General features: G+C 35.8%; 1 protein-coding gene and 1 long non-coding RNA gene across 5 annotated transcripts in view; one reads left to right on the top strand and one right to left on the bottom strand.

Moving 5' to 3' along the window:
• Positions 1–269: 269 nt before the first annotated feature.
• Positions 270–22,675, top strand: LOC111191021 (uncharacterized). Of its 3 annotated transcripts, XR_007440788.1 has the most exons (6): positions 270–398; positions 1,074–1,175; positions 10,385–10,549; positions 12,947–12,989; positions 18,823–18,970; positions 22,073–22,675. It is a non-coding gene; the product is annotated as an uncharacterized LOC111191021 (long non-coding RNA). The 3 variants fall into 3 exon arrangements; XR_002649317.2 differs by lacking the exons at positions 18,823–18,970; positions 22,073–22,675 and having other exon boundaries at positions 12,947–13,038; XR_007440789.1 differs by lacking the exons at positions 18,823–18,970; positions 22,073–22,675 and having other exon boundaries at positions 12,951–13,037.
• The window catches only part of sipa1l3 (signal-induced proliferation-associated 1 like 3), a 173,764-nt gene continuing 160,115 nt past the window's right edge, over positions 9,067–22,715 (bottom strand). Inside the window, exons 16-23 of one of the 2 annotated variants that reach the window (XM_022664948.2) lie at positions 21,182–21,406; positions 19,772–19,940; positions 18,804–18,996; positions 16,884–17,033; positions 14,774–14,842; positions 14,535–14,661; positions 12,981–13,062; positions 9,067–10,591 (exon numbers count right to left, since the gene is read on the bottom strand). In XM_022664948.2, the coding sequence (XP_022520669.2) occupies positions 10,445–10,591; positions 12,981–13,062; positions 14,535–14,661; positions 14,774–14,842; positions 16,884–17,033; positions 18,804–18,996; positions 19,772–19,940; positions 21,182–21,406 (1,162 nt within the window). In that variant the 3' untranslated portion in view covers positions 9,067–10,444. The remainder of the gene's footprint in view (positions 10,592–12,980; positions 13,063–14,534; positions 14,662–14,773; positions 14,843–16,883; positions 17,034–18,803; positions 18,997–19,771; positions 19,941–21,181; positions 21,407–22,715) is intronic. The other variant, XM_049483753.1, reaches the window with a different exon arrangement.

Here is a 22,715-nt window from a genome sequence, read left to right as displayed (position 1 = left end):
ATTGTAGGCTAATGTTGTGTGTGTTGATAATTGTAGGCTAATGCTGTGTGTGTTGATAATTGTAGGCTAATGTTGTGTGTGTTGATAATTGTAGGCTAATGCTGTGTGTGTTTATAATTGTAGGCTAATGCTGTGTGTGTTTATAATTGTAGGCTAATGCTGTGTGTGTTTATAATTGTAGGGTAATGCTGTGTGTGTTTATAATTGTAGGCTAATGCTGTGTGTGTTTATAATTGTAGGCTAATGCTGTGTGTGTTTATAATTGTAGGGTAATGCTGTGTGTGTGTTTATGTGTTTGTAGGCTAATATTACGTGATTTATGACCCTGAAGGACTTTAGTTAATATTGCCTAAGCTGCTTTAGTGTCCGTGGGATGGAAAAAACGACATACTCTCTAAGTAAAAAGATGAATAATGTTAAAATTCATGACAAATTGTCCATTCTGAGCTGAGAAATAGTCATATTTTAATTATAAACCACTGGAGTTTACACATACAGCTCTGGAAAAAAATAAGAGAGCACTTAAAAACTAAGTATTTGATCACAAGCCACCAAACCAAACTAAACTGCTTGAATTTTTGCACCAGGAGTAAAGCGGCATAAAGTTATCCAAAGCAGTGTGTAAGACTGGTGGAGGAGAACATGATGCCAAGATGCATGAAAACTGTGATTAAAAACCAACCAGGGTTATTCCGCCAAATATTGATTATTTCTGAACTCTTAAAACTTTATGAATATGAACTTGTTTTCTTTGCATTATTTGAGGTCTGAAAGCTCTGCATCTTGTTTGTTATCTAAGCCATTTCTCATTTTCTGTAAATAAATGATCTAAATTACAATATTTTTATTTGTAATTTGGGAGAAATGTTGTCTGTAGTTTGTAGAATAAAACAACAATGTTCATTTTAAACATAAACCTATAAATAGCAAAATCAGAGAAACTGATTCAGAAACTGAAGTGCTCTCTCATTTTTTTCCAGAGCTGTAAATCAGCCAAAATATTAAAACCATCTGCCTAATAGTATAATGGTGTAATGGTGTAATAGTGTGTTTTGTCTTTCTCTTTCCACCAGAAGAGTTCTGAAACCAGGATCTGAAGGGGTTTCTGTGGTATCCAGCGCTGATCCACCACCTTGCTGTCGCCCCACCTGTCGTTCTTCTTTGGAGCACTGTTGGTAAGTAGTGACCACTACTTACCGAGAACAGCCCACAATACCTGCCTGATGTTCTGGAGATGTTCTGAACATGGTCCAGAACATCTCATTTAGTTCCTTGTCAGAAGGGGTGCATCCTAATTGTGTACTAATTAGTAATACTAAATAGTTATTTATTATAAATAAATAAAAATAATTATGACACCTGCATTTTCGGACTCCCTTGCTGCCAGAAAGTTACCTTTTAATTACATTTATTTAGTGTAAAAATTACAAAAAAATGTTGCTAATTTAACAAACGTTACATTTATGGTTAGTTTTGTTTTTATTTAAGAATATATTCTTCTTATTCTTGTAATTTTATTGTGATTTTCCAGTAAAAATTACACAATACAGGTAAGAGTGTACTGCAATTATACTCACTAAGTGTTTTTTTAAATATATACATTGTTCCTAATCCACATTATTTAGAGAAGTATATAGTATATACCTTAAAAAATGTAGTCTGTAGTTTGCAATTGGGACACAGCCGGAGTATTAGATTCTTATGCTTGTCCATTTGTTAAAAGATCTTTTAAAATCTTTTAATTTTCCCAAAAATCATCAGAGCTCCTTATAATCTGGTGCTCCTTATGTATGAATTCCATCAGTCAGGTATTAAGGAGCAGCAAAATCACTCTGCTGAAGTACAGAGTTATAAGGCTGAAGCAGTATTAGCATTTAGGTGATTATTGATAGTGAGCCTTATAATCTGGTGCACCTTATAGTCCGAAAAATATGGTGCACAGCGATGTAAAAATACCACTTTCTGTATGAATTATGTTCTTAAAGTGTTTATTCTAATATGTGACATTCCCCATATAAATACAGGGTGCCTTAAACATTTGCACATTACTGTACATTTATGCACACGCACACAATAAAGACTCATTCTGAAATACTTTCAAAATTTTATTATAATATATATAATTTTTTTTATAAAATAATGAAAACATAATTTACACTTATTAAATGTACACTCATCGATACATAAGGTTCTCATGAGAGACTGAAGGATTGATCAGTTGTAGTCAGGATTTTTTTACGCTGCATCAGAACCACTGCTTCATGCACTGAGCAATAAGCATTTAAAAAAACGTACAAAATAATAAAATCAGCGTCGTACAAAAGAGCGGAAATCAAACAGCTGATGTAACGATGAGGAAAAAAAAAATCATAAGATTCTTTAATTTTACAACAAAAAACATTTTGAGTTGGAAAAAAAGGGGAAAAAAGAGAAAAATAAATAATCAAAATTGTACAGATAAAACACAGCAAGTTTTACAGGCTGACTATAGTTTTCTGATTTATTCATGTGCACCACAGATTCACATGTAATATCACTCATATTTAGCTTAAAAGATCAAAGAAAAGATCAAAGATGATCGATTAAAACACCTCCACCCTTCAGCTAACAGATCTAAAGAATTAAGACAACTGATGGTGCATAATTAATTACCACAGAAGCACACAGAGACTTGCATTTAAGTGTGTGTGTGTGTGTGTGTGTGTGTGTGTGTGTGTGTGTGTGTGTGTGTGTGTGTGTGTATTGTGTGGGGAAGCTCTAGTTTAAGTTATAGACACATAGTGTATGAGCAGTTGATGATGACGATGATAATGATAGTAGTGTTTATAGAGGAAGAAGCAGGCAGACCAGGATAGAGCTTAAAGGCAAAATCCACCAAAGTAAAATTTTAATTTAAAGTTATCCAAAAGCAGTGTGTAAGACTGGTAGAGGAAAACAGGCCAAGATGCATTAAAACTGTGATTAAAAACCAACCAGGGTTATTCCACCAAATATTGATTTCTGAACTCTTAAAACTTTGTAATATGTTTTTTTTTTTTTTTTTTTTGCAATATGGACCTTTTTCTGGGCTTTTCAACAAATCGCTCCAACCGTGTGTAAGTTGGAGGACTTCCCCTTTAAGACAGGCAACAAGACAAAACGCTTAATTCTGTATTTTGTTCTATATTATTCTTAAAAATAAAGATTCCACAATAAATGTTCTGCAATTTTTTAATTAGTATGTTTATATTATATATATTAACCAAGGATAGTACACATAATCATATAGTAAAATATAATATAATATAATAGGTTCTTCCTTATGTCATTTTTAAGGCATGTCTAAGCCAAGAACCATTGGGGAATCTTTATTTTTGTGTATTATTAATTTTTTTGTATTTAAAACAAATTCTAGGATGAACACGAATGCTTTTTATGATCAGTGTTGAGCTAAATCTTTAGTTTTTCATATTTTTAAAGATTTTTTTTTTTTACTGATTTTTTTGTTCCTCTCCAGTATAAAAGCCAGGGGTCAGACCGTGAGAATATAAAACGTGTCCAGTCTGCTGGTCAACACATAAATAATAAATATAATAAATATAATTCCGGGCCGTGGAGAGGTTCACTGGGATCCTGAGAGATGAGATGATGATTTCCAGTTAGACCAGTTCAAAAGGACAGTCAGGGACTGGTGGAGTTAATGCTGATATACACAAATTTATAAACTTGAATAATTACAGCATCGGACCTTATAGCTTAGTTTATAGCGATTAGAAACAGCTCTTTTTTTTCATTAATTGGCCACTTTATCAGAAACACCATATAGGATCATGTATTTAATTATAGCCCACCAGCATTATCTGTTTATTATGTTGACTTATTGTACAACATATGGACATATGGACGTATAGACCTCAAGTGCTGAACTGTTACTAATAGAATAATAGGTTTAAAAAATAAACAGCATCAAAAATTAATATTTAAACATATGCTACAAGTTTTGACAGGCAATTTGCATAAAATATTTAATTATTATTATTATTATTATTATTATTATTATTATTATTTAGGTTTATTATTAGAAGTTGATTGTTCTCAAAGTCTAAAAAGAGACAATTAATTATGTTGTTATTATTATTATTATTATTATTATTATTATTATTATTATTATTTGTAAGTGGCTTTGGATAAAAGAGTCTGATAAATGCAATGTAATGTAATATAATGTATTGAATCAGTGGCATCAGTAGCATTTTAACCCTCCTGTTTTGTTCTGGGTCAAATTGACCCGTTTTAAACGTTTAAGATCTAGAAAAAATAGTTAAAAGTATTTTTTTAATAAGAAACTTCTTCTGCTTGCCTTAATTAGTGTAATCAACATATAATATGAAAATGGTTCATCTCTGCAAAAACTAAACCTAAAACAAAACTGCAATGTTATATTTTAATGTTATGTAAAACTACTGTTTTATATGTGGGTCTTTTAAAAGTAATAAAGTAGTGAAACATCTAAAAAAAAAAAAAAAAAATTGAACATGTATTTTTTTTATGAAAAACAAGTGAATTATCTTAATTGAAGCATTACCTGTTACCTAAATATTGATAGAATAATTAGTATTGGAGTTAATAATGAAATATTCACACTGCTTGGTAGGATTTTTAACATAACAGAAGGGTTAAAATGACAATTATATCATTTATCGCAATTATTTTAAAGACAATTTATCATCCAGATAAGCTTATCAATAGACAATGATTAATTAAGGGTAGGCAATTTTGTTTAAAAACAGTGGTTTAATTTTATTTAAATGTTTCCATTCCAAAGTCTGAAAAATAAATAAATTACATTATGAATTATGATATTAAATTATCATTAGCCTATATAAGTGGCATAAAAATGATCTTAAAATGACATGGCATATACAGTACCATTCAAAAGTTTGGACACTTTCTCATTTCAGTGTTTTTCAAAGTGAAGTGATTCATGTAGAAACTTAAGTGTTAAACAAACCAAAATACTCTTATTTGAGGAGCTGTTAATAAGTCCAGTAACTCTTATGATCTTATCCTGTGCAATAGAGGAAACTCTTGCTCTTCCTTTCCTGGAACGATCCTGATGAGTGCCAGTTCCATCATCATAACAGTTTTAAGGGTCTTTTTTTTTTACAACTGATTTTTCTCTTTATTTAGTTGAGCAGTTCTTGCTTCTCATAACCTGGATCAGAACTTTACTCAAATATTCACTATTCACTGTATACCTGTAACTCTACCTCTTCACTACTTCACAACTGATGCTCTCAAACACTTTATTAAGAGACAAGAAATTCAAGTAATTAACTCTTGATGAGTTCAGCACAGCTGTTAACTGAAAGCCTGAATTCCAGGTGACTCTACCTCATAAAACTGACTGAGAAAATCCAGCAGAGATGTACAAAACTGTCTAATCTAAGCAAAATATATGTTACCTTGAAGAATGTAACATATATAAAATATATTCTGGTTTGTTTAACACTTTTGGGTGACTTTTGAGTATTAATCTACAATGCAGAAAATTTTTAAATAATGAAAAAAACACTGAATTTAAGGTGTCCAAACTTTTGACTAGTACTAAAAATGGGCTACAGTCCTACATTTCTAATAAAGTGGCCAAATGAATGTATTAATCAAGTTACTGCATGTTTATCAGCTGCTTTAGTAGAGGCATCTAGATTTCATTTATCACAATCCAGCGTTAATTAAGAATAAAAATTAAAAACTGTAGATGATTTGTCCTATTTTTCCCCCAAAAACAGAGATTTATTTTCTGCAACAGTCGCGTCACCTGATAAACCCAAACCCACAGGTAAATAGAAAAATAGATTCTGAGTGGAACGCTCCCTCTGCCCAACACAAGGGGGCGCTAGAGTCGTGTGTCTGTTTTTGCATACAGATAAACAGTGTCTCGATTGGACAGAACAGCCACCCTCGGCTTCAGTACCGGATTAAAACTCTCATTAAACTTCTCCTCAGTAGTTAGCAGTGCGTAGGTTGTGACGATATGATTGTATGCAGCCATATAAACGCTGGTGTGGAGACGGCGAGTGTGCTGAGTATATGTGTGAGGAAGTATTTTGTGTTAAACAGTCATTTGAACAAACAGTCGTGTGTGTAAGTGTGCGTTTCTGATGGATTCATTAATGGTTTCATAGAGACTCTAGGGATGTACCGATTTGTAATATCAGCATTGGCCAATATAGATATACACATTTAGAATTTACAGAGAGACTATAAACCCAGTACAACTCTAAAACTAATAAAAAAACCTTAAAATTATTTGATTTAAGTCAATTTTAAGTAGTCGTGTGGTCAGTGTGGCTCTAACATCACTACCACAGTGACAGCCCAGTTAGTCTATTGGTTCTGTGCCCCCAAATATGGTTAGCTTACTCTGCTCAATTCATCCCTCAATTTAATAAATCACAAACTGATTATTAAAATGATTAAACTGAGTATATGTCAATTCAATTAACTGTTCCCTAATTAAATAAATATATTAAAAATATGTATTTTTTTTATACAAATCCATTCTCTAATAGGGATGTATGACAATATTCTTTGGTCGATACCGATATAATTCTGATATTATGGTGCATCCATATTAGAGACATAAATCATTCAGATAAACAGATAACAGATAAAATCTTTCAGTTTAGAGGAGGTGCTGTAGTTGAATTATTTATTAAATTGACAAAATAGGTTGTTTGCTTGAGGAAATCATACATGTTTATAAGAGAATGGATGTTTATTAAAGGAACAATTCATGAAATAGAAGTAAACTTAAGTAAGGAAACAATTTTCGGAGCTAAGCTAACAAAAGTAGTAATGCCAGGTTTACCCTACACTATTTTAGCCCAGTTTTTTAGTTGACAACAGTTTTTCGTTGACTTCTGACAAAAACTCGCGGGCCAAATGTTCCATTCTTGCGGGTTTCAAAAAGTCATGTAGTGTGAACCTGGCATAAATTGAGGATGAATTGAGCAGGGTTAGTTAACCTTACTTGGGGGCCACAGAACCACTCACAAGAGGGATCTGCCTATTGGCTAGCCAAGCCGTGCTAACACTGTAGTAGTGATGCTAATAGATATTGGAATACTGTATTAGTCCAGTAGCAATGTTTGAGAGTTTCGGTAGCAGGAGTGAAAACTCGCAGATCTCAGTTTTGCATTTAGTTAGTATGCTCTGTTTCGGAAGTTAGCGCGCCGAAATGTGAAAGGACGTCGTAAAAGGGGACGGGGATTTAGCGAGAGTATAAACCAGTACGGAAACCGAGGGCCAGAGATTATTACACACAGTGCTTTACCACAGCATACAGAGAGAAAAACAATGTATTTCCAGTTCCACAGTCCGAAACAGTCACCACACACACACACACACACACACACACACACTCAGCGCTAACACACACACATTCACACAAACGATCAGAAAGTGTGGAGATGGGAATCACAGTTCAGGAACGGGTCGTATCTGATTTTACAGTGATTTTGATGGATGACTGAACTGATGAATAGTGTTTGTTACCTTGCAGGAATAGAAAACAGGGCTGGGCAATATACAGTGTACTCTATATTCACTGTATACACAATATATTATACTATATATCATTTTTGGAGTATACTGTGGATATTAAGTGTAATTATTCCTATTTAATTGGATTAAGTCCTGTATAAAATTTTGTCTAAAAATCACAAGACTGATTCAACATGGTTTAGGCCTGTCATGATTTTTACATTATTGACATATCATACAGTATCAAAGTATATCATAAAATATAAATATATTTTGGCTGCACATTGTTTTCACTTAGCATTTAACATTTAATGAACTATTAGGTCAACTTTGTTTATTCACATTTCATTTAATCCATGTTCTATGAGTAAATATTTAAATACCCTTTTTAAAAAAACTTTTAGCTTTTATTTTACTGATTTGTGGTCAGAATACATCTTAATATGGTGAGAATAAAATCGTAATTTTATTTGTTATATTTTCCAGTTATGTTTTCCTATTTAAATCAAAAGTAAAACCATTTTGCTTTTTATTAAACATGTTCTGAGGACATATTAATTGTAACATTTTAAGAATAAACTCTTAATATTTGTCCAGTTATTATGCTGCAATTACTATATATATATATATATATATAAATTCCAGTAGCTGAGTATTCTTAATAATTAGAACCCGTTTTGCACTTTTTATTGCTCTAGGGTAGGAAAAGTATGAAAACTTCATTATTATCCTATTATTTATTAATTTATATGGTATAAAGGTCATAAAAAAATGTAAAAAAAATTACTTGTAGTATATTGCAATGATTTCTGGGACAATAAACCATCCATACTAATTTAGTAATCATGACAGGCCAGAATTTTGGATAAATAGTGTGTAAAAATAAATTATTTTTATTTTTGTTATATTTTACTATTTAAATCTAAATATCATAATAAGAAAAAAAGCTTTATTGCTTTTTATTGAATATGTTCTGATTAAATGTTTAATATTTTGAGAATAAAGTCTTAATATTTTTCTAATTACAGTATATATTTCCATTCTAATATCTGAGTAATTCTAAATAATTAGAACCCATTTTGCACTTTTTAATGCTCTTGGGTGGGGAAAAAAAGTGTAATGTCATAAAATTATATACATATAAAAAACTAATACTTTTAATTGTAGTTTATTGCAGTCATTTGTGGGACAATAAATCAATCATTCAAACAAATTTAGTTATCATGACAGGGGACAGATATGGGACAGTTTTGTATTGTTAAGGACTAATAGTCTAATATATAATTATTATTTTTCTTTTTGTCAGACTAAAAATCATGTATCATAAAATGTCTTTTGCAATTATTTCAATATATTTAGGATTTTTCTCATATTGCCCAGCCCTAGCTTTAGTCCTAGCCCTAAACCACTTCTCCTCATGAGTTCTAGTCACTGATATATATATATATATATATATATATATATATATATATATATGTACATATATATATATATATATATATATATATATATATATATATATATATATATATATATATATATATATATATGTACATATATATATATATATATATATATATATATGTACACAGGTGTAGATGAAGATGTGTGAGAAACAGTCTGAAGTTCTGACGTATCAGTCCGTAATCATTAAACAGCAAAAATATTATTAAAGAGGAGTTTATCACTGGCAAAGATAGACAACAGCACTGCCATAGAACAGTCTGCAGTACAGAACAGCGTCCTGACTGAGATATGACCATTTATGAGTGTATTTATATATTTATATATATATTTATATCACAGGATGGACTGTTCCTGTGATCCTCGTGACCAAAGTAGACTAGCAGTCAACATTGTGATGTGTTTAAAAACATTAAATTACAAGAGATTTCCATGTTTTAATTATTCCAGGTACCTTCACCTTATAAGTAACCAATAATGTTATATAACATCATAACCGTAATAAAATGATCGTCATTTTATAATCAATTCTACTCATATATATATATATATATATATATATATATTTATAAACGCTTTGTCCGCAAGTCAGTCCGTAAAGAATTGTACCAAACATCAAAACTACAGTACCATGTGATCCCTTGGCACGCTCCACAGTGCTGCATGCTGGGAAATGTAGTCCCCAAGGCCGTTTCGGGACAAGATCTGATCTCTCGCTCGCTTTTTCCTCTTTTTCTCACCTTTTTTCACTTTTTTTTGGCTGTAGAGCTGAATGTACAGTAATAGGCCTCTCTGAATGCTAAAGTCTCTCAGTTTGACTGGCTCGAGTTTGGTGTCTTCTGAGCTTTTTTCGACTTTTAAGACTCTTCTACATTATAAAAATAGCGCTAAGAGCATTAATAGTTAGTAGTTTGGGTTTGGGGGGGAGGGATAAAAGAGCTGAGAAGGAAATGTGTTCATCATGGTGGTCCCTCAAGCAATTTGCTTATTTGATTTGCACATTTTTACACAGGGCTTTGCGGGTTTTTAAAATTAAAAGTAAAAAATCTAATGTCCACTTTTTAATTTCTACCTGTTCCAGTTTTTCTAGACATCAAGCCCATCTCTCCTTCGTCTCGTTCTGCTTTATTAGTCACTCTCTCATGCCTTTCGCGCCTTTTGCTCCTCTCGCGCCTCATGTGTTCAATGCCCGGTAGATGAGAGAGAGGCGGGATTCCATCAGTATGGGCTTTTTTTTTTTTTTTTACAGGGTTCTCTTGTTTCTGAGCAGCTGGTAGTGAAATTTTACCACAGTATCAGAGGGACAGGCACAGGTTTAACATGTTCCCAACGATGGATGGATGTCCTCCACAGGTGATCGCCTCCTTCACGCTGAATCTCTTTCTCCCCACAGTCCGAGCGAGGAACAGCGGGATGGAGGGGGTTAGAGCCGAGGGATAACAGAGGGATGAGGTCACTTCCTGTCCGAGGCGTTGTTGGAGAGCAGCTGGCTGAACTTGCGGAGCTGCTCGCTGGCCGAGTGCGACTCCTCCTGCAGACGCTGGTTGTTCTGCCTCAGGTGAGCCATCTCCGCCAACAGAGCCACCTTATCCTGCTTCTCCTGAGAAGCACAGAGCGAGAAACATGTTTTATTAATATGCAGCTCACAATAAACACACTGTAAATAGCTATTGTATACCTTTGCAGATTTGCAAATGTACCATGTTCCTTATATTTCATAATAATGTAGAGTACCAGTCACATTTTGAACACACCTTCTCATTTAGCATTTTTATTTTTTTCTTACATAGTAAATGAATAGTGAAGTGACCCAGACTATAAAGGAACACATAAGGAATCATGTAGTAACTTGACTTTTGTAAAATTGACTTTGGGTGCTTTTTACACCGTTATCCAGCTTAAACTAGCTCCTTGCTAGAATCTGGAGAGCGCTGACACTTAAAACAAAGCATTAATAACTTAAAAAGTGCACAAGAAGCTTATTAAAAACACTGTTTTTATCCCTTGCCACTATCTTTTATCTCCCGGCGTCACCATAATGACAGACATTATATATACATAGACTCTGCATAGCCTGCCTTCTGGCGTAGCAGCCGGTGCCCAGTGCATTAATTAGGACTGAGGAAGGTGTTTAATACACCTATAATAATCTAAACTCTTCCAATTTTTCATTATATTTGTTCATTATATAATGTGTGTGTGGTGTCAATCGGTTAAAAAATGTAATCCGATTAAGCACAACAAACTAACCTGTATCAACTTTTTAATCAGTCATATTTAATGCATACGGACTTATATTGATCCAAATAAACTCTGATTAGTTATAATAGACTGTATACAGTAGGGGTGTCACGATTCTCTAAATCCTCGATTCGATTTCATTTTCGATTTGAGGGTCACGATTCGATTCGATTCTCGATTTTCTTGTTTTTTTTTCTTGTTATTATTTTATGCCTCATAAAATTTAAATAATATATTTATTATTATTATTATTATTATTATTATTATTATTATTATTATTATAAATATTATTATTATTATTATTTATTAAGATATATATGGTAATGCCATCTAGTGACTTTTTTTGGTAGCAACAGTGTGCACTATTAAAACAAGCAGTTTATCAGAGCTGTGTGTGGATGGCTGGTGAAACTGCTCATTACATGAAGCTGCAGTTCTTCATCCAACCACTAGTCGGAGCTGCAGCAGCAGCACAAGCCCAGCCACGGGCTACAGAGCTCAGCCAGTCCGTTTTTACTGTTTCTGTAAACAAATAAAGGTTTTAACCCCACTAACCGGATAATACAGCTCACTACAGTTCATCTTTCAGCCCAAGCAGCTAACAGCAGCAGGTTAGAACAGCCGACACGGAGTCACTGCTCGGATTACATTATAAACAGGTCAGTTAGCGCGCTGCTAACCTCAGGATGTTTATAACTACGGAGTTTAGTGGACACACCACGGCCGCCAGGTAAGTCTTTTAAAGGCTACTGAAGACTATTAAAGGCTATTAGAGTGTAACCCCTGGCTCCCAGGGGTTACAAGAGGTTATTGAAAGCATTATTGGGGGGCAGAAATCAGTACAGGCTGGTTAGATAAGTGATGTGGGTATTGTCTTATAAATATTTACACATAACTTATATCTCTCCTGAAAAGCTTTTATTTTAGTCAGAAACACGCTTGTGTTTACTTTATCTGAGAGAAAGATGTTTTTTTAATTCAATGGAAAGCAACAGGTGTAGTCAATTATAAGTTTAAGATTTTTAATCCACCTCACTGTGATCTATAGTCAGTGTTCTCAAGTCACACTGACACACGCATTTCAGCGAGTTCACACGCTCTCACCTGCGCGCACCCACCCCTCCGTTAGATACAGATACAAAACCTGCGCGCCCAACCCCCGCCCCCCTCCCCCGTTGGACAGATAAAAAACAGTGATCACACTCCCGCCGACTGCGCTCATGCAGTGGCTAGCTCTATTTAAATGAATAGGATGCGCTGTGTTGGTGCCGCGCCATTTGCGTAGCGCGCTGCGCTATTTGCGTAGCGCGCGCGGGAGGGATCGTCGATCCTCTTTTTGACTTCGATACTCGAGATCGTGACCTCATTTCGATTCGATTTCGATAAAATATCGAGATCGTGACACCCCTAGTATACAGTATTTAAATATAACCCGTATATCGGAGCAAACAGTAATATTACACAGTCTGACCATGAACATTTCTTATAAGCTCCTATTAAACCCTTATTAAAACTGGGTCTAGCTTTCCAGACACTGTTACATTATATAAGACTGCATCCTATATATATATAAAAGGAAATTTATCTTGTTTAAGACAGTGTAGAATCATTATGTTGGGACTAAAAACATTACAATATTGGTTCTGGCAGTAGGCAAGGGTTCAGCTATTTATTTATTTATTTATTTATTTATTTTCTGTTCTTGTGTATGGAGAGAGAAACCCCAGTGTGAGGAGGACTGTGCTCACCTTCTCCAGGTCAGTATTGAGCTGCTTCAGCATCACCTCCAGATGATACAACCGTCCAGACAGGTCATTAGGAAGCTCATCACTAAAACACACACACACACACACACACACACACACAATTCAAATTAGGTTCATAAAATATACAGTACCAGTCAAAAGTTTGGACACAACTTAAAATTAGTGTTTTTACATGGAATTATTTAGTTAACAATAAAAAAGTGTTAAACAAAGCAAAATGTTTTATATTTTATATTCTTCAAAGTAGGTTCAGATTTAAAAAGCTGCTTCAGCTGTGCACATTTTACTTAAGCAATATGTTCTATTGCTTTTATACAACAGTTTCTTTTTTTACAAAATAAATAAAGAAAATAAATCAAAGAACTTTAAGAAATTCAGTTTGAATATGCTTTAATATGGACTGTGCTTTCCGCCAAAAAGTAGTTCCACCACAACTTAACTACAAAACGGTGTATGGTTCAGGCAGACTAAAAAGCAATATTGTGAATAAGTGAAGATGGTAACGTTAGAACCGTGAAATAACGCTAATACTCTCCTCCCCTGCTCTGTGGAGTCATCTTCAGGTGAAAGCTGCGCATTTTTGAGCATTTCTGCTTGTTTTGCTGGGCGGTGTTGGTTTTAGCTAGCCGGCTGGACTGTGGTTAGGTTAGCGTAGCTTGCTTTAGTTCAGCATTAACTTAGCTTAGCCTAGCCTGACTGGTTAGTATTCTGGCTGTCAGACGGCATTAACCGAGCGATTTTCTTTCCCTTTTTTCCACGAAAGACGAGTCAGCGCTGCGGGCGAGCGTGCCGCGGCTGAGCGCTAGCCTGTGCTAAGCTAACGCTGCTACGAGTGTACTGTGTGTATACGTCGTTACTCGGCAACACGTCGGCGGAGTGATACAGGTTTAGTGTGAGAAGGCCGTGATGATATCACGAATATCATCACGGCTAGAACACTTCTCAACCAATCAGATTGTGAGGTCGGAACTAACTGTTGTATAAAAGTTATTAACACATTAATCAGTCAGCATCATTCGCAAAAAAAGTCTATTAAGTACAGCTGTTTATGCTCGTAATTATCTGCAACTATTACCAGCCCATGACATTTTTCTCTCTCTTTATTATGGTGTATATTTTGTTGCCGTAACACTGATAAACTTTAAATATATCATCTTTAGATTTTAAAATAATGATATAAAACAAAACAGATAAACTACAGAGTGAAATACACAAGTTAGTTTAAAAGTAATGCTACATATAAAGCCGAATAAGATACGGAACGCATTAAAACATTTTTGCAGACAAAAATGTTTTTTTTTTTTGTTTTTTTTTTTAACAACTATGCGTAAATCTTCCTTAATCTTTCGTTCTTAACCTTAGTTTATGCAGTATGAATTAATACGGTACTAATATGGTTTGCACATTTATGTGCAATTCCATACTTTACCACATGATATCACTAATTCCCACTCTCTCTGCAATCTTCTGAAGGAATATATATTTATAAACAGGTGCAACTTACAGCAGACAGGACAGGTGTGTGTGTGTGCTTACCTGCTGAAGGTGGGCGTGGTGCGAGGTGTTTGGGGCGTGTGGAAGTGAACTGGGCTTATTACTGGTCTCAGTTCAGCTCCTCCAGCATGAGGCTCAGCCAATGAGAAGAGAGACACCGCTCTTTGTACTGTTAATACACACATACACACATTTATGTTAAATAACAGATAAAACACTTAAAGCAGTCTGATGATGATCAATCATCTCTAAGGATGGGTTCCTGAAGTGGTGCCATGTACCTAAGCTCGGGGCCTCTGTCTGGACTCGAGGCTCGGGATCAGGGGTCAGCTGGGGCCCAAAACACCCTTCTGTGGTTGTGGAGGACAGAGCAGAGATCAGTGTGTGTGTTTGTGTGTTCGGTTTCTGAGCAGTTATTAGGACAGAAATCTGAGAAAAACAGCCGATAGCTGGAGCACTTTCTAACTGTCAGCTCTAAATACAGCGTATCTGTGCTAGCTAACATTTCTGAAGAACATCGAGCTCTATCTTAGTGATGTTAAAGCAGTAAAATACTGTGAATATCTAGAAAATTCCTGTAAATTTCTGTAAATCTGTGTATTCTAGCATCAATGTTACTACTGTCCCAAGCTGAAAGGAAGATTCTGATTGGTTCTGCCTTGGAGTTTGACTTTCTTCTGTACTACTCTAAGCTAAATGTAAATGGTTTGCCTGATTGATTTCGTCTCTCTGTTATCAAACCCAAAGCCTTTGAGTTTGACTTTCTACTTTCCCATCCCAAGCTAAAATGAACATTCTGATTGATTGTGCCTTTCGGTTTGACACTCTACTGTCCTAATCCAAGCAAAAACAGATTCTGATTGGTTCTGCCTTTGAGTTTGACTCTCTTTTGTCCCACCTCAAGCTCACCTGGAGCTTCTGATTGGCTCTGCCCTTAAGTTTGACTCTCTACTGTCTCAACCGCAAGCTAAAATAGAGATTTTGATTGGTTCTACATTTACGTTTGACTCTCTTCTGTTACACCCCAAGCTAAAATAGACATTCTGATTGGTTCTACCTGTGGGTTTGTCTCTCTACTGTCCCACCCTAAGTTGAAATGACGATTCTGATTGGTCCTGCCTTTGAGTTTGACTCTCTTTTGTCCCACCCCAAGCTAAAATGAAGATTCTGATTGGTTCTACTTTTTGGGTTTGACTCTGTACTGTCCCACCCCGAGCTAAAACGGCGATTCTGATTGGTTCTGCCTTTCGGTTTGATTCACTACTGCCTCACTCCAAGCTAAAATGGAAATTTAGTTTGGTTCTACCCTTGAGTTTGACTTTACTGTCCCACCCCAAGCTGAAAGAGAGATTCTGGTTGGTCCTGCCTTTAAGTTATACACTCTACTGTCAAATCCCAAGCTGAAATGGGCATTCTGATTGGTTGTGCCTTTTAGTTTGTCTTCCTATTGTTCCACTCTTAGCTGAAACAGATTTTAATTGGTTCTACCTTTTGAGTTTGACTTTTTACTGTCTTACCCCCAAGCAAAAATGGACATGATTGGTTTTGCTTTTGAGTTTGACTCTTTATTGTCCCACCCTCAGGCTAAAATAGAGATTCTGATTGGTCCTGCCTTTCGAATTAACTTCCTATTGTTCCACTCTTAGCTGAAACAGAGATTTTAATTGGTTCTACCTTTAAGTTTGACTTTTTTTTGTCCCACCCCAAGCTGAAATAGAGATACTTATTGGTTCTTCTTTTGGGTTTGACTATCTACTTTCCCACCCTTACATAAAACAGAGATTCTGATTGGTTCTGCCTTTTGACACTCTAATGTCCCACCCCAAGCTGAAGCTGAGATTTTGATTGGTTCTGCCTTTCGGTTTGACTTTCTACTGCCCAAATCGCAAGCTAAAATGAAGACTCTGATTGGTTCTGTCTTTAAGTTTGACTATATTTTGTCCCACCCCAAGCTAAAATGGACATTCTGATCAATTCTGCCATTTGGTTTGACTTTCTACTGCCCAAACCGCAAGCTCAAACGGAGATTCTGATTGGTTGTGCCTTTCGATTTGACTCTCTACTATCCCATCCCAAAAAAAATGGAGGTTCTGATTGGTTTTGACTCTTTAATGTCCAACCCAAAGCTAAAAGGAAGATTCTGATTGGATCTGTCTTTGAGTTTGACTCTTTACTGTCCTACCCCAAGCAAAAATGTACATTATGATTGGCTCTGCCTTCAGTAGAAATGGCAATTCTAATTGGTACCTTTCTAATTCTAATTGATGCCTTTTGAGTTTGACTCTCTACTGTCCCGCCCCAAACTGAAATGGAGATTGTGATTGGTTCTGCCTTTTTAGTCTGTGGTAATATGGGTAAAGTAGTCATGTCTGGACATTATCTGGTCTTTACCTTCGTATGCCTTGGCTGCGTTGACCAGACTGGACCACTCCAGGCCGGCAGCAGTGTCTGGAAGGGGCATGAGGCCGGGGTCCAGTCTCCTGAGGGGGGGAACCTTATCCCTCACCTCCGTCAGGGACAGCTCTGACGCAGACAGTGGCACTGAAACAAACATACACACACACACACACACACAAGCTGTGGTGAGCATCAAAATATACACTTTATATTCTCTGCCTGAGCCCACAGAAAATGGTCTGTGACATAGGCGTCTGTTTTTTAATGCTATTTTTATTTTATATAGAGCTATGGTGTGATAATCACAATATAGCAAAGTAATAAATCAAACCGTTTTTAAAACCTTGTTAATTATTATATTATTGTTGTTGGTCTGTTTGGATTTAATGATTGTGCAGTGCATATTGCAGTTTTTTGTGCACTTAAGCTATAAGCCTAAAATATATGTATTTTTTTTTCTTAAGAAAGTATTTTATATTCTTAAAGCTCACCTTCCGCGAAAATCCGATTTTTCTTGTTTTTTGTGGAATACAGTAGGTCTCTCCGAGTTGAATGTGTACACCTGCACATTAAACTGTTTTGCAGCCCCCATTGTCTGCAGGAGCTAAGCAAAGAAATCCCCCCTCCCCCCCTCCGAAAAACGGGTGAATTTTGAATTATCTTTCTGCCTACGTAGGCAGAAACTCACAGACCAGCCCACCTTGGCTCGAGAAACTCCCAGAGGCGGAGCCGAAGCGACGCAACATCACCGCTCATCAGTTAGGAGGTGGGAGGCAGTGAGTGGCAGAGCGGCGGAGGGGCGTCGCAGTGCTCCTAGCCAATCAGAGGAGAGATATTTGCATGCTGTTTGCATGTATGAATATTCATGAGCAAAGCTGGAATCCGGTCATTTTGGACACACCCCTAAAACAGTCCATTAAAAAAGAGCTATACAGAGACACCTGAGCACTTTTTTTTTTTTACAAAAACGGCTCACATGTCATTCATTCATACTAGAGACCACAACTAGACATTTTAAAATGAAAGAAAAAACGACGGAAGGTGAGCTTTAAACTATGTTAAATGATATTAGATTAAAGAAAAGTAACTTAGATATAATTCTTTTAGCCTAATTTACCAATGTTTAGGCCTATGGATTAATGTTCGCATTGTTGGTGTTTTAATCTTTCTGAAATTTTTCCCAATTAAACATTTTATTTTTTAAACACTTATATTGTGGACACCACGTTTAGGATTGTCTAAATTTTGCTCTACATGGGCCTGGTGTCCTCTTATGAGGCCATAATACTGTCATCTAATGGTTTTGCACGTTACAGTTTCGATTTTGTTCAGAAATTTAAATGTACTGTATTTACTTTGTCTTTGTATTGAAAGACAAAAAAATGCTGCTGTGTTCAGGCACAAAACTACTAATTGTGACTTCATTGTGTTCTATCAAAATATAAAACTAAAGTCCCCGTATGTGGACGTCATTTTCTTTCTCAGAAACTACATAATGTAAGAAGCTAATTCTTTGTTTTCACACTAATCAGGTGCCAATTAGACCAAATAGCAAAAATAAATAAAAAAAAGCATGCCCAATCTATTCTCTAATACACTTATTGTCAAATAAATAGTTGTAGAGGTTCTTAATGTTCATCCTGTGAGAATATATCCCATAATAACTCCAGTATTCTCACACAAATGCTGCAGATTGTGTCTTAGGGGTCTCGGAGTGTTAATAGAGCGTCTAATAGAAACACATCCTACGTAACATTTGGTTGTCAAAGTGCCTTTAATGAAGACCCTAGTGATCTGGTATAGTAAGAAATTGTGAAAACAAGCCATTGATCCTGGTGCTCACCATGGTGCTCCAGTGCGATTCCAGGACTGTGTATAAATTGGTGAACACTGTGAAACGTAAGTGACTCCTACCTTTCTTGCTGGTGAGCAGCGCTCCGTGGTTGGTGCTGTGTCCGTGGCGGCGGGTGGGGAGCGTACAGGTGAACAGAAGGTCACCAGGTGGAGCCTGTCCATCATACAGTGGCGTGCTGGCATAACTGGCATCTCTCCGCCCACTACACAAACTCTCATCAGAGAAGGTACGCTGCAGGGTTCTCCGAGGAGACTACAAACAACACACCCACACACATGCACACACCCCCAGAATGAGTCTGTAGGCCATTGAATATTGTATTTTCTAAAGTTTACATTCTCTGCCATATTTTTTTATGGCTGATAACATTAACGTGTTAAAAGATACAGTTAATCTGGAAACTTTTATGCATTCATTAAAAAAACGCAAATTAATCAAGTGACAAAATAGAAAAAAAAAATTTTTCAAGCTATTGAAAGTGTGGAATATGGAGCTACACTTTTTTTCCCCTCTATTAAACTCCCAGTTTAACTCAGTATCTCAGCACATTATAAAATTCTAGTTTAAAAAGCATCAAAACTACATGATTCTGTCCATGATTTAGTGTTTCTATCTCAGATCTAAAACTTCCTTATAAAATGCTTACATCTTAAGGGAAAAAAACATGCAATCAATTGTGATTATTTACACAATTGTATTGATATAATTTCTTTTAACCGATTAGCACCACATTATTTTATGCAAAAGTGCACTTTATGCACTGTATTAATAAATAACTAATAAACTAATAAACTACACACAGGCTACGCACATCATTGATTATTCTAGCCTAAAACAGAATCATCTAATCAGATTGCACTCATTCAAACAGCTCAGAATTGTAGTTAAACTCAGTTTTAACAATTTCTTACTAAAAAAAATGTGGGGTTTAAATCAGGCTCTGGCTCATAATGACTGTTTATGAGGTGAAAGTCTGACTGGATTTATATAAGATATATAGTGTGTGTGTGTGTGTGTGTGATCTCACCGACTCCTGCTGTGGCGTCTCGGTGGTGGGATTGTCCATGATGATGAGTTTCTTCAGGTCGTCCTCGATGGTGCTCTTGTGTGGGGGGCGTCGGGGGGAGCGCAGGTCCCTCAGAGACGCTCGGAGACGCGGCTGACCAAACACGTTCTTACTGTTCATATCCACCTGCCTGAAAACACACACACAATATACCTGATTGACCTTTGCAAAGAAGTAAAAACAGTAATTTAATTTGAGTGTCTGTCTCTCTTATTATACTATAATATTCAAAAACACTTCAGTTTCTGAATTTGCTATTTATAGGTTTATGTTTGAGTAAAATTAACATTGTTAGAGCATTTATTTACAGAAAATGAGAAATGACTGAAATAACAAAAAAGATACAGAACTTTCAGACCTCAAATAATGCAAAGAAAACAAGTTAATTTAGATAAATATTAATGTTTGAATAAGTTGACTGTCATTCTCCAGACCTGAGTTTCATAAAAAAAACCTCTGGAATATAATCAAGAGGAAGATGGATGATCACAAACCATCAAACCACCAAACTGAACTGCTTGAATTTTTGCACCAGGAGTAAAGCAGCATAAAGTTCTCCAAAAGCAGTGTGTAAGACTGGTGGAGGAGAACATGATGCCAAGACTTCAGGGTTATTTCTGCAAATATTAACAAAACTTTAGTATTGTTTGTAAATTAATATAAACTTTAGGTCTGAAAGCACTAAATCCTTTTTTATTATTTCAGCCATTTCTCATTTTCTGTAATAAATGCTCTAAATGAGAATATTTTTATTTGGGAGAAATGTTGTCTGTAGTTTATAGAATAAAACAACAATATTCATTTTACTCAAACATAAACCTATAAATAGCAAAACCAGAGATATATATATATATTTTTTTTTTAAACAATAAACATTTTTGCCAATACAAAGACATGTACATGATATACTTCACATTGTGTTTAAGTATATTTGTCATGTATTAGATAATAAATTGCATTTAAAAATACTGATGAGCTGCAGTAACACCAAACACACAGGCCTAATAAAAATATATTTAATGCATATTGCCATCACACAAAATACTTTAATCTTGAAATTTCTCCAAAACTTAACAAAAGAACACAAAAACTTTCTACTTTAGAATAGAAGTTAGTGTAAACAGATTTTATTCCAAGTCATTTTGGAACATTTCTATGATCAGTATTTTGACCCAGTATATAAAAACAACAACTGCCAGATTAATATAAATATAAAAAAGTTCAAATACAGTAAAAATGTAATAAAATAAAATTAATAATCATTGTCAGCATTTTAAAGCCAGATGCTAATGCATGTGGTACGGTACATCAAAGAAACATTATTACCTGGTAAAACACACACACACACACACACACTCGTATCACACTTACTTGCTGCTGCTGCTGGTGGTGTTATCCATGCCGCTGGAGGTAGAGGTGATGCTTGGGGGCTCATCCTGGTGCCACGCGTTTGCCTTACTTTTACCATAAAAGGACTTGGGGGCGGAGGTGGAGAGCTGGGCGGAGCCTGAAGTGGGCGTGGCCGTGGAAGCTCTGAATGGTCTGGGCTTTTCAGCCACAGCAGGGGACTTGTAGCCCTGTGGGGTGTAGCATGCTCTACACACACACACACACACACACACACACGTATATATTCATATATTTGCCAGCTGGTCACAGGATTCACAACCCAAATCCTTAAGGCTTAAATAATCTCAGCAGTGCTACACTAAACACTGAACTACCACAGCCCTATACATACCTCCATATACAATAACATATCCATGCACTAATTACTGCAAAAAAACACGCCACAGCAACCACCTGGGCTGCCATGGCAACCAAATAGCAACTAGAAATGTCAGAGCAACCATTTTAAATTTTAAATACAAAAGCAACCACCTGGGATGCCATGGAAACCAAATAGCAACTAGAAATGCCAATGCACCCATTTAAAATACAAAATCAGCAAGTTAGCAACATCATATGAACCATAAAATAACACCACACAACCACCTGGAATGCCATGGCAATCAAATAGCAACTAGCAGTGCCACAGCAACCACCTGGGATGCCATGGCAACCACATAACAACAGCAAAGCAGCCACTTGGGATGTCACAGCAACCACATAGCAAAAAAATAAAAATAAACTGACTAACGTCGTTTATCAAGACCATTTTATTAGACCTGCCCGTCCACACTCACCGTATTTCTGTGTTTAAATTCATGATCTTGCTCTTGGTTGGGTGTGTGTGTGTGTGTGTGTGTGTGTTCTGTGCAGACGGTCGCCTCACTACAGACTGATGACCTGAGCTTAAGTATCGTCTGAAACACCAGCAATCCTTTAATCCTCAACTCTGGGGCCCAATAGTACCCTTCATCTGCGTGTGTGTGTGTGTGTGTGTGTGTTTAATGTAAATATACTTATTGTTTTATTTTGTAGGTTAAAATACATTCACCACTCACTGGCCACTTTATTGGAAACATGTAAATTTTCGTGCATGCCCAGAGTAACCAACATAAACATCAATATTTGAAATGTTTCTGCCCTATTAATGTTGTGTTGCTACCACAGAACTGAATTTTTAACCACTTGGTGAAACAGAAAAGGTGTAATTTATGAATATTCACTACTAACTGGCCACTTTATTGGAAACACCTGCCCCCCTGAGTGTGTTTTCAAGCACTCAATAAATCGTATGAAATCAGATTAATGAAGTTTTCTGATTATTAATCTGATATTCAGATTTGTCAGTGCATGTATACTTTTAACCGGAGCATGACCTACTGTACTCTCTCTGACTCTGGCTGCTGATGGAGAAACAGAATGACCTACTGTCTCTCTCTCTCTCTCTCTCTCTCTCTCTCTCTCTATCTCTCTATCTCTCTCTCTCTCTCTCTCTCTCTCTCTCTCTGTCTCTCTC

The sequence above is a fragment of the Astyanax mexicanus genome, chromosome 9 (genome assembly GCF_023375975.1).
Source record: "Astyanax mexicanus isolate ESR-SI-001 chromosome 9, AstMex3_surface, whole genome shotgun sequence".
NCBI lineage: Eukaryota > Metazoa > Chordata > Actinopteri > Characiformes > Acestrorhamphidae > Astyanax > Astyanax mexicanus.
The sequence above is the reverse complement of the archived record's forward strand: the minus strand, read 5'-3'. Positions and strand labels throughout refer to the sequence as shown.